Source organism: Balaenoptera acutorostrata, chromosome 3 (assembly GCF_949987535.1).
Source record: "Balaenoptera acutorostrata chromosome 3, mBalAcu1.1, whole genome shotgun sequence".
Taxonomy (NCBI): Eukaryota; Metazoa; Chordata; class Mammalia; order Artiodactyla; family Balaenopteridae; genus Balaenoptera; species Balaenoptera acutorostrata.
Window position 1 is genome coordinate 44292830 of NC_080066.1, and position 17910 is coordinate 44310739.

Here is a 17910-nt window from a genome sequence, read left to right on the forward strand (position 1 = left end):
GTTTGAAGGCCAGTGCTTGAAGGTCACTAAGACCGTGTGTCAGAGGTCCTCTGACTGCTTCTTCACAGGTTGGGGCTTCAGCATGGGCACCAACTACCACTTCCACAGCTGGAGAGTGTTTGTCATCGTCTGCGCTCTGCCCTGCACTGTGTCCATGGTGGCCCTGAAGTTCATGCCAGAGAGCCCGAGGTTTCTGCTAGAGGTGAGTCAGCGCCCCCAGCCCGTGTGAAGGCAATGGAACAGCGACAGGAGCTAGTCCTGCTGCTCCAGCCCCTTGGTCCCATGTTGGCTGACCTGGCCCATCATTAAATCCATCGTGATGGTTGCGCGCCTGGGATCCGAGGACTGGCAGAGCCGGAGGGACTCGGGAGCTCACTGAGCACAGAGCGGCAGCACTGCTCGCCGAGGCTGGGTGGAGCTGGAGGGGGCTCTGCTGAGGATGCTTCTGGCACCCACTCTCCCCAGAGGTCCTGATTATGAGGGTCTTCAAAGCTGCATGCAGTTTTTCCATGTTATGGCTGTGAGCTGGGCTGTAAATCTGTCACTGCTCCCAAGCCCTTCAAGACTCTTGGCTTTGCAGGACCTCTCTCCTCCAGAAAGCTGCTCCCGGAGTCCTGTGAGTTTTCCAGCCTGGTGGTGGTGGTGGTGAGGCTCTCGTGCTTGCGGTGGTCAGACAGGCAGGGCTGGTGGAGGGGCGATAGGAGCCCAATTCTCAGAGTCTACTTATAAGCCTTACAGCCCCAATTCTCAGAGTCTACTTATAAGCCTCCTTCTAGCTTTCTGCAGACTGACCCTCCTTGTTGAATTTCTTCTTTCATCCCTTTGATCAGGTTCCAGATGCAGCAAAAAGTTTTTTATACATGCTTATCTCAAAAGTTACCCTTCATTGTGTATGAGTTTCCTAGGGCTGCTCTAACAAAGGCACGCAAACCGAGGGGCTCATAGTAACAGAAATTTATTGTCTCACAGGTCTGTTGGCTAAAAGTCCCCAACCAAGGTTTTGGCAGGGCCACACTCCCTTGGAAGCCCTTAGGGCAATCTTTACTTGCCTCTTTCAACTTCTGGTGGGTTGCTTGCATTTTTTGGCATTCCTTGGCTTGCAGCTGTTTCACTCCAGTCTCTGCCTTTGTCACCACACGGTGTTCTCTCTGTGTGTCTCTGGGTCTTCACATGGGCTTCTTCTTATAAGGACACCAGTCATGTTGCATTAGGGGTGCACCCTACCCCAGTATGACCTCATCTTAATTAATTACATCTGCAGCAACCCTGCTTCCAAATAAGGTCACATTCTGGGGTACTGGCAGCTAGAACTTCAACATATTTTTAGGGTTGGGGACACAGTTCAGCCCATCACATGTTGTGTCTTTGCTTTGTCCTGCCAGGGAGGAACATGGCTCCCACCCTGCAGTCTATTCAACCTTAAACTATGAGTAGTTACTCATAGCCTATAATGATAATAATACCCAGCATTTACACCTTGAAGGTACAACCATATTATCCTTCCAAGATGGACTGTGACAGAAACTTGTCCTAGTCTTTCACAAGCCCTAGGTAGTAACACATCCATGGCCAATCGCCTCAGACTTGGGTATCAGCACCTGTTGGGCTTGTAGGGTTTTCCACCCCTAATCAGCAAAAGATTTTTCATGTCTCTTTCCTTGGTTTTACCAGATGGGCAAACACGACGAAGCCTGGATGATTCTCAAGCACGTCCACGACACCAACATGAGGGCTAAGGGGGCCCCAGAGAAGGTGTTCACGGTAAGTGCATGGTCACTTATGCCAACAGGAGGGGGCCTCTCCTCTTCACTGCTTTGGTTTGCTAAAAAATAATTTTATTATATAAGCACATCTCAGAAAATTTGTCAAAAGGGGAATAAAGCCCCTGACATTCCTATTACTGCATCATAATTATTCTTTGCATTTTGATGGATACCTTCTTGGTACTGTTAATTGTTCAAAAATGGCAAAGGGAAAAACTAGCTGTATTCATATGGGGATAACCATATGTACATAGATTTACATATATCAATGCATATAGATTATTTAGGAGTACTTATGGGCATTCTATATGTGTCTCATAGTATCCACAATCATCCTCTTAATGGACATTAATGTTAGAAACATTAACACAGTTTTTGTAAACATGTCCCCAATGTTAGAGATTCATATGCCCTGTTTTATTACCTTGTCCCTGCAAATATTGCTGCAATGAACCTTTTCCTACACATAGTTCCTTTCCTTTCATGTTCTGGGTTTGTTTTCTAAGAGTAGACTCCTAGAAATAAAATGAGTGGCTCAAACAGCATGAGTATTTTTATAGCTCTTGAGATGCATTGCAAATTACATTTCAGTAGAGTTGCAATGATCTGTGATACCACCAGTGATAGGATACCTGTTTCTCAGCATCCTTACCAGCATTGGCTGTTAGCCTGGATTTTCCTTCTCACTAGTTTAAAAAGTGAAAAACTAGCGAATGGCAGTTTCCATGAGGAGGTCCTGTTAGTTACCATGAACTGTGCTCTTCCCACCAAGCTGTGGCCAACCACGAGGAATACCCACGGCAGGGTCCCTGTGTACCTGTCTGCATGACCCCCTTTTAGACCAACTCCAAATCCGTTTCTTCAAGGAAGCCTTCCTGAGTTAACTCCCACCTACTCCAACTCACTGCTTTTGCTTCTTTGGCTTCCATAATTTGAGTCTGGAGTAAAACACTTCTTCTTGTTAACCTGTTACTTGAAACCCCTGATTCTCAGGCAGGACCCCATAGCAGCTAAGAATCTACAACCTGAAGCCAGACCAGTCTGGGTCCAAATCCTGGTTTTAACATGTTCTAGCTGTGTGGCCTTAGGCAAGGTACTGTCTGTGCCTTATTTTCTTCATTGCGAAAAGAAGGATAACAATGTTTATAAATACAGTTATGGTAAGGATTAAAATCAAGCACCTAAACTGTGCCTGGCTTAGAGTAAATACTACATAGATGTTAACTATTATCCAAATATTTTATGTCATATTTTTTAATAAATAAACTCAAATAACAGATTTTATAGAAAGTTGTCCAGTGGCATATTTCCCCAATTCCAACGCTCCTAAAATTATCTAAAATATGGGACCAGTCCTTTTATCACAAACATTTATTAAGAAGCACCATTAACAATATTTATAGACTTCCCGGTTGGATAAACGAAATGTAATTGAAAATATAACTTTTAGCTAGTTCATTTTCTTAATCCTTCCTCAATTAACTTTCTTATTAAAAATTTCCCACACTTAAAAAAAAAAGGAAGAAGAAGCACAATTAGCAGAACTACTCCAAATGAAAGATGATAAGGGAATTGATGGTTCTCCCAACCTCCCATCCCTGCCGCTCCCTGTGATGGATTTTAATGCTGCAGCTGGACTGCAGGTCTGGACCCCAGATGTTAGCAGGAGCGCCCTGTCCCCTGGGGTCTGGGTATGCTTGGTTCAGTCCTGCCTCCCACCCCCACCCATTCTATAGCCTTCTCTCCAAGCTCCTGCTTATTCCTAGGAGATGTTACTGAGTCTTTGGGTATAACCTCTGCTGTTAGTAGATTTCACCCTTTCTCAGGAAAAGGGAATTAAAAAGGTCACGGGCTCAGTATTTCCATATTGACTTGATGATCATAGTAATTTTGTAGAAGAGGATGACTGGATGGGCCAGGAAAAAAAAAAAGAAAAGAAAAGCAGCTGGAAAGTGTTCCTGACCTCAGAGAGCTGGGCAGTGGCCGGAGTCAGGAGTGATACTCAGCCCTGCTGAATGGGGTCGTCTGCTATGATCCTGTGCGCTCCCCTCTGTAGACGGTACTCACAGTAAGCATGCTCAGGGGCCTGGAGGAAGAGCTTAGGGTAGGCCAGGCTCTTAGTGTTCATGGTGAGCCCTGGATGTGGCCCTCCTCACATCCACCTTGGAGGTGATGGGGTTCAGGACATGATACCCCAAAATATGCCACCTCGGCATACTGAATATCGTTAAGCTGAAGGAGTCTGAGAAAACAGCAGAAGTAGAAATGTCACTCTGACCTCCCCCTGCTCCCCCTTCTTCCCTGAAACAGGCCATAAATCTCCCAGATGGAAGGTGCTCTCCCTGCACCAGGAGGAAAGAAGACGTTGTTCTCAGCAGAGATGGGGAACTTAGGGCCAAGAAGGCTGTATCAACAAACCTTGTTAAACTAACCCTTATTGTCCTAATTACTTCACCATTTATTCACCCTAGCCCAGATCCCTTTGTCTTGTCAGTTCTTCAAAAATGTACTGTTCCTACAAGGTATAAAAACTTCCTGGGCTGGTCACTTCTTCGGGGCTTCATTCTCTTGTGAAGGCTCCCACGGACATGTAAAAATTCAGTAAAATGTGGATGCTTTACTCCTGTTAATCTCTCTTTGCCAGTTTAACTTCCAGACCCAGCCAGGGAACCTAAGAGGGTAGAGGAATACTTTCCCCTCCCCTACAGAGCCCTGGCTCCCGTACAGAGCCCTGGCTTTCAGCAGCCCCATTCGCTACCTCACAAGCTTCTGAACAGCCCCCTGGCAGGTGTCCACTGAGACACCTTTGGAAAGGGGGTGGGTTGAAGTATTCCCCTGAGAACCCATGCTCTGCAAGGCTGGGGCGAACACAGACCACACAGACTGTATTCTGCTTTAGACTGAAGCAAAGCCAAGTATCCTAGTTAACTGTAAATTAGAGTAATTATGCTTGCAAGTTGTCAACACACCCACTCCCAGATCCCTAGGGAATAGGGTGTTATTTTCCCCAGGAGCAAAGCAAAGACAAAATTTGCATTTCCTTCCCCCCTCCCCTTCCCTTCTCCCCTCCCCTTCCCTTCCCCCCTCCCCTTCCCCCCTCCCCTTCCCCCCTCCCCTTCCCCCCTCCCCTTCCCCCCTCCCCTTCCCCCTCCCCTCCCCTTCCCCCCTCCCCTTCCCCCTCCCCCCCCTCCCCCTCTCCCCTCCTCTCCCCTCCCCTCCCTTCCCCCTCCCCCTCTCCCCTCTCCTTTCCCCCTCCCCTTCCCCCCCTCCGCACCTCAGGCATGTGGGATCTTAGTTCCCTAACCAAGGATTGAACCCGCGCCCCCTGCAGTGCAAGCACAGAGTCTTAACTACTGGACTGCTGGGAAGTCCCATTTAGTGTGATTCTTAATGTGCTTCCTGACTTGGGGTCAACCTTCTCCTCGGCCTCTTTCAGCTGCAGCTGGGTTCTTGGTCTCCCTGGGGTACCTAATAACACAAAGACCAGTTCCAGCCAAGAGTCCCACTGGAGGGCCTGCTGCGTTCCCTCTCCTGTGTCCCTGTCTGGGCCCGGGCAGAAGAGTGTTTGCAAAGGCCACATACCCAGGAATGGCAGGACCAGCCCAGGAGGCTCTGGCATGCTTATATACCTGTGAGTTTTAGGAAGAACACCTATGCTTTTACCAGGTTCTCAAAGGGGTATCCGGCCCTCCCAAGAGTTTAAGAACCACTGTTTTCAGGGTTTAGAAAAACAAAGCCAAGCCATCCTAGGATCAGTGCTTGGGAATTAAAGAAGCAATTGTCCCTAATTCAGGGACTGTATTTTCCCCTGTGGATATCCAGCCTCATCTCTCTCTCTCTGTCTCCTCACATTCTCAGTCCCTTGGCTGAAGAAAGAGATGGAGACACTTACGACTAAAGCCTTTTCTCCCTAGAAAGAAAGGTTTGTTGGAGGAGGTGATAGAAACTGGTTTTGAATTTTTTGAGTACACTCTTCTATTTTCCTCTGAATTGGTCTGCATGCACGGACCTTGATAACTTGGCTAAGAGTTTGTGTGGTTAGGAATCTCCTTAACATGATGGTTAGTTATAGAATGCAATGGTTGTCTTAAACATTGATTAAACTGAAAATCGCTGTCTTAATGAGTCAGGATTGCTCCTTGGGGCTACCTGCTGACATCGGACAAATTAACACTTTCCGGGGCCCTGGGGGGAGCCCTGAGATATACAGCCTTATTCCCATTCCCTATCTCTTTGATTTCCTCCAGGAAAGCCAGGGGTAGCAAGGAGGACATAGTTTCTCTCTCTTTTTAAAAATTAAGGTATAATTGACAGATAACATTATATTAGTTTCAGGTGCACCACATAATGATTCAGTTATTTGCATACATTGCAAAATGATCACCACAATAAGTCTCGTTACCATCTGTCACCACACATTTACAAAAATTTTTTTTCTTGTGATGAAGACTTTTAAGATTTACTTTGTTAACAACTTTCAAGTAATGAATACTGTATTATTAACTATAGTCACCATGCTCTACGTTACATCCCCATGACTTATTTTATAACTGAAAATTTGTACCTTTGCCGCCTTTCTTCTATTTTATCCACCCCCCACACCCTCTCCCCTGTGGGAACCACCAGTCTGTTCTCTGTATCTATGAGCTTGGTTTTCTGTTTCTGTTTTGTTTTGTTTGTTTGTTTGATTCCAAATACAAGTGGGATCATAGGGTACTTGTCTTTCTCTGTCTGACTTATTTCACTTACATAATGCCCTCGACATCCATCCATGTTGGTGCAAATGGCAAGATTTTTTTTTTTTTAATTTTTTGTGGCTGGGTAGTATTCCATTGTGTGTGTGTTTGCGTGAGTGGGTGTATATCACATCGTTATCCATTCACCTGTTGATGGCCACTTAGGTTGTTTCCATATCTTCACTTTTATAAATAATGTTGCAGTGAACATGGGAATGCAGATATCTTTTCGAGTTAGTGTTTTCATTTCCTTCGGATAAATACCCAGAAGTGGAATTGCTGGATCATATGGTAGTTCTATTTTTAATTTAATTATAGACCTCTATACTACTTCCCATAGTAGCTGCACCAATTTACATCCCCACCAACAATGCAGAAGAATTTCCTTTTCCCCGCATCCTTGTCAACACTTGTTATTTCTTGTCTTTTTGATAATAACCATTCTAGCAGGTATGAGGTGATATCTCATTGTAGTTTTGATTTGCATTTCCCTGATGATTAGTGATGTTGAGCATTTTTTTCACGTACCTGTTGGCCATCTGTATGTCTTCTTTGGAAAACTGTCTGTTCAGATCCTCTGTCCATTTTTTAATTGGATCTTTTTTTTTTTTTTTTTTTTTTGCTTTTGAGTTGCATGAGTTCTTTTTATATTTTGGATATTAGTCTCTTATCAGATATATGATTTGCAAGTATTTTCTCCCATTCAGTAAGTTGACTTTTCATTTTGTTGATGATTTCCGTTGCTGTGCAGAAGGAGGACATAATGTCTTTTATTCTGCTGTGTTTTAAAAATGTCTTATATTCTGCTGTGTTTTAAAAATGTCTTACATAGCAAACCACCTTTCCTAACACACACACACAAACACACACACACACTGTTGCCTATATGGGTTCTAGACTTCTGTGATGTTAGTATCCATTAAGGATAGACTTGTGAATTTTAAGGTGAAGTCAATTCTACTATGGGCAAATCAGATATAAACAGGAATTCAGCGTATTTCCCAAAGCCATAATTGAGTGAAAAACCTCTGATTCATTTTGTCTGCATTGGGACATAGCCACCTGAGAAAGATCCCTAAAGAGATACTATGTACAATTTTTGTTAAGAATTACTGACCTGTAGGGTCACCAAAAGCTCCTCTAGCCCTAAGTAAGTTAATAAAATCAGTTACATTAAACTAAGAATTGAAAAGTCAAAGTGGGGTTAAGATTCTCTAGCCCATCTTTGCTTTACAGGTTTCCAACATTAAAACTCCCAAGCAAATGGATGAATTCATTGAGATCCAAAGTTCAACAGGGACTTGGTACCAGCGCTGGCTAGTCAGATTCAAGACCACTTTCAAGCAGGTACAACTGGGGACCTGGGGTTGTTGAGAGGGAGGCTCTGTGGAAATCTGTAATGTCAGTGGATGAAGAATAGAGATCTTGAACACCCCCATCAACCCAAGACAGTGTGGTGGGCAGGAAGCAACCTTGGATAGGGACTTTCGGGTCCTAGCCCATGCTTACCTGTGAGCCTTTGAGCCACAAACTATAAACCTTTGTTTCTTTCCTTTGTTCTTCCTTCCCAAGGCAGAGATTTTGAATATAGGTGCAATGTCTAGTCTGAGTAAACACCTTTCTCTCTAGCACCTTCTCATTAAATAGCCCACAGGAAGAAAGGAGTGGGTTAAAGAAATGACCCCTTTGAGATTTCTTGGTGATTTCTGAGAAAGTCTTCATGAAGGGCAAAGCTCCTATGAGGTGAATCAACTATTGAACACTGAGGCAGTCAATGGCCAGAGTCTCTTGAGCCTGGATGACCTTCTTGGTGTAGGGTGGTTCAGTGTTTGGAATATCACCCATTCCCACTGGTGGGGAGCAGAACTCACTACTCAAGGCTATTCACTGCCTTGACATCTCCACTCCGTGTGCTTTTTGTCACATGCAAGGAGCATTGCTGTGTTCCCAGATGCTACAGGACTGTTAGAAGTTGAGACCAGCCAGTAAGAAGAGAAGAGGCTTTCCTTGTTATTTGAGCAGAATTGCTCCCTCTGGAAGATAATGGTTGCCCATTCTCTCCATGGGTTCCTAGGCAATTAAATAGAAAATATTAAAAATGAGCTCTTCCAAGTCACAAGTTTCTGCCTTTAACAACCCATCTCTTCTGTGTGTTATAGGTCTGGGAAAATGCTCTGTACTGTGTGATGGGGCCCTACAGGATGAACACACTGATTCTGGCCGTGGTCTGGTTCACCATGGCTTTAAGGTAAGCTCTGTCTTCCTTAAGTTCATTAATTTCCTTGTGCTTCAGGTGCCTCATCTATACACTGAGGGTTACAGTTGGTTCTAACTCACAGAGTCTGTGTCAGATTGGATGATTTTGGCTCTAAGTAACAGGCAACCAACTCTAGTGGCTTCTACAACTAGGAAATTTCTGATCCTTTTTTTTTAAATTTTTATTTTATTAAAAATATTTTTTTATTATTATTTTTTTACATCTTTATTGGAGTATAATTGCTTTACATTGTTGTGTTAGTCGCTGATGTATAACAAAGTGAATCAGCTATACATACACATATATCCTGATATCCGCTCCCTCTTGCATCTCCATCCCACACTCCCTATCCCACCCCTCTAGGTGGTCATAAAGGACCAAGATGATCTCCCTGTATTATGCGGCTGCTTCTCACTAGCTATCTATTTTAGATTTGGTAATGTATATATGTCAATGCCACTCTCTCACTTCGTCCCAGCTTACCCTTCCCCCTCCCCATGTCCTCAAGTCTATTCTCTACGTCTGTGTCTTTATTCCTATCATGCCCCTAGGTTCTTCAGAACCATTTTTTTATTTAGATTCCATATATATGTGTTAGCATACGCTATTTGTTTTTCTCTTTCTGACTTACTTCACTCTGTAGGACAGACTCTAGGTCCATCCACTTCACTACAAATAACTCAATTTCGTTTCTTTTTATGGCTGAGTAATATTCCATTGTATATATGTGCCACATCTTCTTTATCCATTCATCTGTCGATGGACATTTAGGTTGTTTCCATGTCCTGGCTATTGTAAATGGTGCTGCGATGAACATTGGGGTACATGTGTCCTTTTGAATTATGGTTTTCTCAGGGTATATGCCCAGTAGTGGGATTCCTGGGTCATATGGTAGTTCTATTTTTAGTTCATTAAGGAAGCTCCATACTGTTCTCCATAGTGGCTGTATCAATTTACATTCCCACCAACAGTGCAAGAGGGTTCCCTTTTCTCCACACCCTCACCAGCATTTATTGTTTGTAAAATTTTTGATGATGGCCATTCTGACTGGTGTGGAGGTGATACCTCATTGTGGTTTTGATTTGCATTTCTCTAATGATTAGCGATGTTGAGCGGCTTTTCATGTGCTTCTTGGCCATCTGTATGTCTTCTTTGGAGAAATGTCTATTTAGGTCTTCTTCCCATTTTTGGATTGGGTTGTTTATTTTTTTAATATTGAGCTGCATGAGCTGTTTATATATTTTGGAGATTAATCCTTAGTCCGATGATTCATTTGCAAATATTTTCTCCCATTCTGAGGGTTGTCTTTTGGTCTTGTTTATGGTTTCCTTTGCTGTGCAAAAGCTTTGAAGTTTCATTAGGTCCCATTTGTTTATTTTTGTTTTTATTTCCATTACTCTAGGAGGTGGATCAAAAAAGATCTTGCTATGATTTATGTCAAAGAGTGTTCCTCCTATGTTTTCCTCTAAGAGTTTTATAGTGTCTGGTCTTACATTTAGGTCTCTAATCCATTTTGAGTTTATTTTTGTGTATGGTGTTAAGGAGTGTTGTAATTTCATTCTTTTACATGTAGCTGTCCAGTTTTCCCAGCACCACTATTGAAGAGACTGTCTTTTCTCCACTGTATATCCTTGCCTCCTTTGTCATAGATTAGTGGACCACATGTGCGTGGGTTTATCTCTGGGCTTTCTACCTTGTTCCATTGATCTATGTTTCTGTTTTTGAGCCAGTACCATATTGTCTTGATTACTGTAGCTTTGTAGTATAGTCTGAAGTCAGGGAGTCTGGTTCCTCCAGCTCTGTTTTTTTCCCTCAAGACTGCTTTGGCTATTCGGGGTCTTTTGTGTCTCCATACAAATTTTAAGATTTTTTGTTTCGGTTCCATAAAAAATGCCATTGGTAATTTGATAGGGATTGCATTGAATCTGTAGATTGCTTTGGGTAGTGTAGTCATTTTCACAATATTGATTCTTCCAATCCAAGAACATGGTATATCTCTCCATCTGTTGGTATCATCTTTAATTTCTTTCATCAGTGTCTTATAATTTTCTGCATACAGGTCTTTTGTCTCCTTAGGTAGGTTTATTCCTAGGTATTTTATTTTTTTTGTTGCAGTGGTAAATGGGAGTGTTTCCTTAATTTCCCTTTCAGATTTTTCATCATTAGTGTATAGGAATGCAAGAGATTTCTGTGCATTAATTTTGTATCCTGCAACTTTACCAAATTCACTGATTAGCTCTAGTAGCTTTCTGGTGGCCTCTTTAGGATTCTCTATGTATAGTATCATGTCATCTGCAAACAGTGACAGTTTTACTTCTTCTTTTCCAATTTGGATTCCTTTTATTTCTTTTTCTTCTCTGATTGCCATGGCTAGGACTTCCAAGTCTATGTTGAATAATAGTGGTGAGAGTGGACATCCTTGTCTTGTTCCTGATCTTAGAGGAAATGCTTTCAGGTTTTCACCATTGAGAATGATGTTTGCTGTGGGTTTGTCATATATGGCCTTTATTATGTTGAGGTAAGTTCCCTCTATGCCCACTTTCTGGAGAGTTTTTATCATAAATGGGTGTTGAATTTTGTCGAAAGCTTTCTCTGCATCTGTTGAGATGATCATATGGTTTTTCTTCTTCAATTTGTTAATATGGTGTATCACATTGATTGATTTGTGTATATTGAAGAATCCTTGCATCCCTGGGATAAATCCCACTTGATCATAGTGTATGATCCTTTTAATGAGTTTTTGGATTCTGCTTGCTAGTATTTTGTTGAGGATTTTTGCATCTCTATTCATCAGTGATATTGGTCTGCAATTTTCTTTTTTTGTAGTATCTTTGTCTGGTTTTGGTATCAGGGTGATGGTGGCCATATAGAATTAGTTTTGGAGTGTTCCTTCCTCTGCAATTTTTTGGAAGAGTTTGAGAAGGATGGGGGTTAGCTCTTGTCTAAATGTTTGATAGAATTCCCTGTGAAGCCATCTGGTCCTGGACTTTTGTTTGTTGGAAGATTTTTAATCACAGTTTCAATTTCCTTACTTGTGATTGGTCTGTTCATATTTTCTATTTCCTCCTGGTTCAGTCTTGGAAGGTTATACCTTTCTAAGAATTTGTCCATTTCTTCCAGGTTGCCCATTTTATTGGCATAGAGTTGCTTGTAGTAGTCTCTTAGGATGCTTTGTATTTCTGTGGCATCCGTTGTAACTTCTCCTTTTTCATTTCTAATTTTATTGATTCGAGTCCTCTCCCTCTTTTTCTTGATGAGTCTGGCTAATGGTTTATCAATTTTGTTTACCTTCTCAAAGAACCAGCTTTTAGTTTTATTGATCTCTGCTATTGTTTTCTTTGTTTCTATTTCATTTATTTCTGCTCTGATCTTTATTATTTCTTGCCTTCTGCTAACTTTGGGTTTTGTTGGTTCTTCTTTCTCTGGTTCCTTTAAGTGTAAGGTTAGATTGTTTATTTGAGATTTTTCTTGTTTCTTGAGGTAGGCTTGTATAGCTATAAACTTCCCTCTTCATCTTGTGTATCTTCCTTCCCTTTTCATCTTGTCTATCTTTCTTTGAATGTGGTTTTTGTTCCACAGGCTACAGGATTGTAGTTCTTCTTGCTTCTACTGTCTGCCCTCTTGCATCCCATAGGTTTTGGATCGTCGTGTTTTCATTGTCATTTGTCTCTATGTATGTTTTGATTTCCTGTTTGATTTCTTCAGTGATCTCTTGGTTATTTAGTAACGTATTGTTTAACCTCCATGTTTTTGTGTTTTTTACGTTTTTTCCCCTGTAATTGATTTCTAATCTCATAGCATTGTGGTCAGAAAAGATGCTTGGTATGATTTCAATTTTCTTAATTTACTGAGGCTTGATTTGTGACCTACGATGTGATCTATCCTGGAGAATGTTCCATGCACACTTGAGAAGAAAGTGTAATCTGCTGTTTTTGGATGGAATGTCTTATAAATATCGATTAAACCTCTGTGGTCTATTGTGTCATTTAAAGCTTCTGTTTCCTTATTTATTTTAATTTTGGATGATCTGTCCATTAGTGTGAGGTGTTAAAGTTCCCCACTATTATTGTGTTACTGTCAATTTCCTCATTTATAGCTGTTAGCAGTTGCCTTATATATTGAGATGCTCTTATGTTCGGTACATATATACTTATAATTGTTATATGTTCTTCTTGGATTGATCAATTGAACATTACGTAGTGTCCTTCCTTGTCTCTTGTAACATTCTTTATTTTAAAGTCTATTTTATCTGATATGAGTATTGCTACTCCAGCTTTCTTTTGATTTCCATTTGCATGGAATGTCTTTTTCCATCCCCTCACTTTCAGTCTGTATGTGTCCCTAGGTTTGAAGTGGGTCTCTTGTAGACAGCATATAAATGGGTCTTGTTTTTGTATCCATTCAGCAAGCCTGTGTCTTTTGGTTGGAGCATTTAATCCATTCACGTTTAAGGTAATTATCGATATGTATGTTCCTATGACCATTTTCTGAATTGTTTTGGGTTTGTTTTTGTAGGTCCTTTTCTTCTCTTTTGTGTCCCACTTAGAGAAGTTCCTTTAGCATTTGTTGTAAAGCTGGTTTGGTGGTGCTGAATTCTCTTAGCTTTTGCTTGTCTGTAAAGCTTTTGATTTCTCCAACAAATCTGAATGAGATCCTTGCTATGTAGAGTAATCTTGGTTGTAGGTTCTTCCCTTTCATCACTTTAAGTATACCATGCCACTCCCTTCTGGCTTGTAGAGTTTCTGCTGAGAAATCAGCTCTTAACCTTATGGGAGTTCCCTTGTATGTTATTTGTCAGTTTTCCCTTGCTGCTTTCAATAATTTTTCTTTGTCTTTAATTTTTGCCAGTTTGATTACTGTTTGTCTCGGCGTGTTTCTCCTTGGGTTTATCCTGTATGGGCCTCTCTGCACTTCCTGGACTTGGGTGGCTATTTCTTTTCCCATGTTAAGGAAGTTTTCAAATATAATCTCTTCAAATATTATCTCGGGTCCATTGTTTCTCTCTTCTCCTTCTGGGACCCCTATAATGCGAATGTTGTTGTGTTTCATGTTGTCCCAGAGGTCTCTTAGGCTGTCTTCATTTCTTTTCATTCTTTTCTCTTTATTCTCTTCTACAGCAGTGAATTCCACCCTTCTGTCTTCCAGGTTACTTATCCATTCTTATGCCTCAGTTATTCTGCTATTGATTCCTTCTAGTGTATTTTTCATTTCAGTTATTGTATTGTTCATCTCTGTTTGTTTGTTCTTTAATTCTTCTAAGTCTTTGTTAAACATTTCTTGCATCTTCTCGATCTTTGCCTCCATTCTTTTTCCGAGGTCCTGGATCATCTTCACTATTGTTATTCTGAATTCTTTTCTGGAAGATTGCCTATCTCCATTTCATTTAGTTTTTTTTCTGGGGTTTTATCTTGTTCCTTCTTTTGGTTCATAGCCCTCTGCCTTTTCATCTTGTATATCTTTCTGTGAATGTGGTTTTTGTTCCACAGGTTGTAGGATTGTAGTTCTTCTTGCTTCTGCTCTTTGCCCTCCAGATAGTTTTACCTCTTGCTTTGCAACTTTATAGTCCTATGTTCTTTCTCATGAGTAGCTGAGTTAGCTAAGACCTACAACATAGTGTTAAATGGTAGTGCTGATAATGCGTATCCTGGTCTTGTTTCTTATGTTAGTGGTAATTACTGCAGTGTTTCCTCATTAAGAAAGATCCTGCCTTTTGAGCTGAGATTTATATATTTTTACATGCTAAGGAAGCATCCATGAATTCCTAATCTATTGTTGTTGTTTTTTTTTTTTTTTTTTTTAATTAATTAATTATTTATTTATTTATTTTTGGTTGTGTTGGGTTTTTTCGTTTCTGTGCGAGGGCTTTCTCTAGTTGTGGCAAGCGGGGGCCACTCTTCATCGCGGTGCGCGGGCCTCTCACTGTCGCGGCCTCTCTTGTTGCGGAGCACAGGCTCCAGACGCGCAGGCTCAGTAGTTGTGGCTCACGGGGCCAGTTGCTCCGCGGCATGTGGGATCTTCCCAGACCAGGGCTCGAACCCGTGTCCCCTGCATTGGCAGGCAGATTCTCAACCACTGCGCCACCAGGGAAGCCCTATTGTTGTTTTTATTGGGAATGAATGTCGTTTTTTATCTAATACCTTTTTGGCATCTATGGATATAGTCATGATTTTTTTCCCTTAGATCTATTAATATGATGAGTTATATTATTAGATATTTCTAGTGAACCATACTGATACATTTAAAATGGGCTTGATTTACATCAAGTCATGAATGCACTCTCTGATGGCGTTGCTGCTCAAATATTCTGTCTTCTGTGTTACAGTTATTATGGACTTACAGTTTGGTTCCCTGATATGATCCGGTATTTTCAAGATGAAGCATACAAGTCCAAAATGAAGGTATTTCACGATGAGCACGTCTATGGTGTCACAATCAACTTCACAATGGAAAATCAGATTCACCAACATGGGAAACTTGTGAATGACAAGTAAGTGGGAGACCATGGGCTTTCCTCAGATCAAGGGGACTGTGTGTGGGGACTGTCTTGGGGAGAGAGCCATTGGGAAGATAAGAATTCAATATGGCGAGGCTTGACCTCCAAGGCTGGTGGAGCATCACAACTTACCATGGCTGCCAGAGACTCGACAGTGCCCCTGGTGGCTCTGTCTGTACTGCGCCGTCCCCTGTCATCCTGGCTAAGGTTGATTCATCCAAGGAGGGTCAATCAAATCATCTCTCCTGAGACCTCACATCTTTAATGGTGATGCACAGAGAGCCCCTCAATGATGCCTGCCTGGAGAGAGGTCCCAGAGCTCTCACCACTGAGGTCCTGCACCAACTCACAGCCTGGCTGTTGAGCTTATTCTTTGATTCTGGATGCTTCTTCAGAAGCAAATCCAGAGGCCAATATAACACTCTCTTATGTTATTCTTTCACCTAATATTACCTCTAAGCATCAATTGGCATGGCCCATCGTCATCAAGAATGTTGTTGTGCTTTGGGGAAAAAATGAGTGGAGTGTTAGAAAAGTCCTGCCCTCAATCTGTTTGACTCCTCCTCTTCCTACTCCTGGGACACTGAGATGGATAGTCCAGCCTGTTGGGCTTTAAGAACACCTCTTTGAGGTTGCCCTCTGAAGGCCCCAAATGGGTCAGGGCAGGACAGTTTCCCCCAGGCCACATGCTCCACTAAACTGAGCATGTTCACCTCTGCTGTTTCCTTTCTTGAATAATCTTTAGCAAGTTCACTGGGTCAGGCGAGGGCATGATACGCCAGAAACACCACAGCCCAGTGTCAGTGGTATAAACTGCCCCCAAGTTAATATGTCTGTGCAAGAATTATCACCATGAATTTTTTCCTCTGACTCGGTTCTACTGCCCCAGCCTGCACCCACCTGTGTGTCTAAGTGGCCATGCCCATGACTGTGAGAAAGACGTGTATGTCTGGGTGAAGTCCAAGGAAGGTGGCTTGGGCAGTCTAGTCCATATGTTCTTACCAGCCAGACCTTAGCAAATGTTCACTGTTGTTTAGGATGAGAAAGAAAGTGTGACACAAAAAGGGGAATGTTATTTCTACAAATATAAGGCCTTTGGGGCAGGAAAGTTAGGACCGACTATCCGTGGACATGGAATTCAGATTTTCAGATGACTTTTTAAAATGCCGAGGCTGAGTCACAAACATCTCCACCTTCACGTGCCCATGTATGCACCTGCTCTCAGAGGGGACACTTCGGTTCCTGGAATCTACTGATAGTGGCCACTCCAGGGATGGCAGCTCGAAGGCTAGTGGTTGGTGGATTGCAATTCTCCCCAGGATTTCTCACCATCAGGGCTCTTCAATATAAGCCCAGAGATCTTGCGTTGGCATTGCCAAGGAAGAAATGTTGTCCCTCTTTATTAGAACGCTTTGGAAATGTTGCAAACTAAGGGACATTATGGATGGCTAGATGTCACCCATGATATGATGTTATTCCCTGCAGAGACGAATTCACTAAAAGAGACCTCATCTATGACGTTTCCAATGTTCAGTGATACTCTATTGTGGTGTTTGTTACTAATAATAACGACGGTAATGACACTTCTGTGTGCCAGGTGCTTCCTTAAGTGCCTTTCAGAGATTATCTCGTTTAATCCTCACAGGATTAAAACCTCTTGCCAGGAGGCAAGAAATGTGCTTTCTCTTTTACAGGTCGGGAAACAAGCTTAGAGAGGTTGAGTTGCTTGCCCAAATCACACAGCTAACGTAAATAGATTAGAAATATCTCTCACCAATTCACACATTCAGACTTCAATCCCGTACCCTTGACAACTACAAATATCGTCTACTTGGGAAACTCTCCATTCCCACAAAGGCCCTGTTTTACACGGTGTTTTCTGCATTAAAAAGTTAATTGCAATGCCAGAGCTGTTATGATTTTTAAAAGTAGGTTTTGGAGTTCTAAGACTTAGCTACCCAGAAAATGAGAACTTCGGCTCCACTCTGTCCTTTTAAAAGATCCGAGCCTCCCAAAGCTTAAGGCTTGAGGAAGGTGGTGGTCTCATCTATGGACCCAGGACCCCAGGGAACCATAGAGTTATTGTAAAGGGTCTGCGAATGCATAAGCAGGCCAATGATTGTCTGGGAGTGGATGTAAATATTCTGCACACACAGATGTTCTACCATGTTTCTGTGTTTCAAATGCATACAAATGTTTTTGTGTGATTATTAAATTCCTTCAGAAGTTGCAATGAGATCATTTTAAGTTGTCATATATATGCCATTCAGTTTTTTAACCAGGGGATACCACTGTCACTTGAAGCTCATAAGTTTTACCCCAGCAATTTATCTGAATAAAAACGGTGTTTTTCTCCTTGGAAAAAGATTAGGAACCTTTGAAACCAATCTAAGGAATTGAACCTGGTTTCTTTTCTTGAGTTATGCTGCCATCTGCTGGTCATAAACTAGAAAACATGTCACCTTTGGAAACCTCGAGCCTCTTTGGAGAGTTAAATTCTTTAAGTTCTTTAGCTTGGATGGGGCATTGTCCCCATTCATACCAGTATTCCCCCTTTGACTTTATCCACACTTTGCTGATTAAAAATTTAAATAAAATTATTTACTTTATTGACTATCACACATGGGGGAAGATTACTTTTAGCAGGGCGAGCAGAGAGAA

General features: G+C 41.9%; 1 protein-coding gene across 8 annotated transcripts in view; it reads left to right on the forward strand.

Annotated features, from left to right (window-relative positions):
• SV2B (synaptic vesicle glycoprotein 2B) overlaps positions 1-17910 on the forward strand; it is a 224408-nt gene that overhangs the window by 188544 nt on the left and 17954 nt on the right. For all 8 annotated transcript variants that reach the window (XM_057544560.1, XM_028164836.2, XM_057544562.1 and 5 more), the window contains 5 exons: positions 69-202; positions 1672-1761; positions 7736-7846; positions 8659-8747; positions 15079-15243. In XM_057544560.1, coding sequence (XP_057400543.1) covers positions 69-202; positions 1672-1761; positions 7736-7846; positions 8659-8747; positions 15079-15243 — 589 coding nt within the window. The remainder of the gene's footprint in view (positions 1-68; positions 203-1671; positions 1762-7735; positions 7847-8658; positions 8748-15078; positions 15244-17910) is intronic.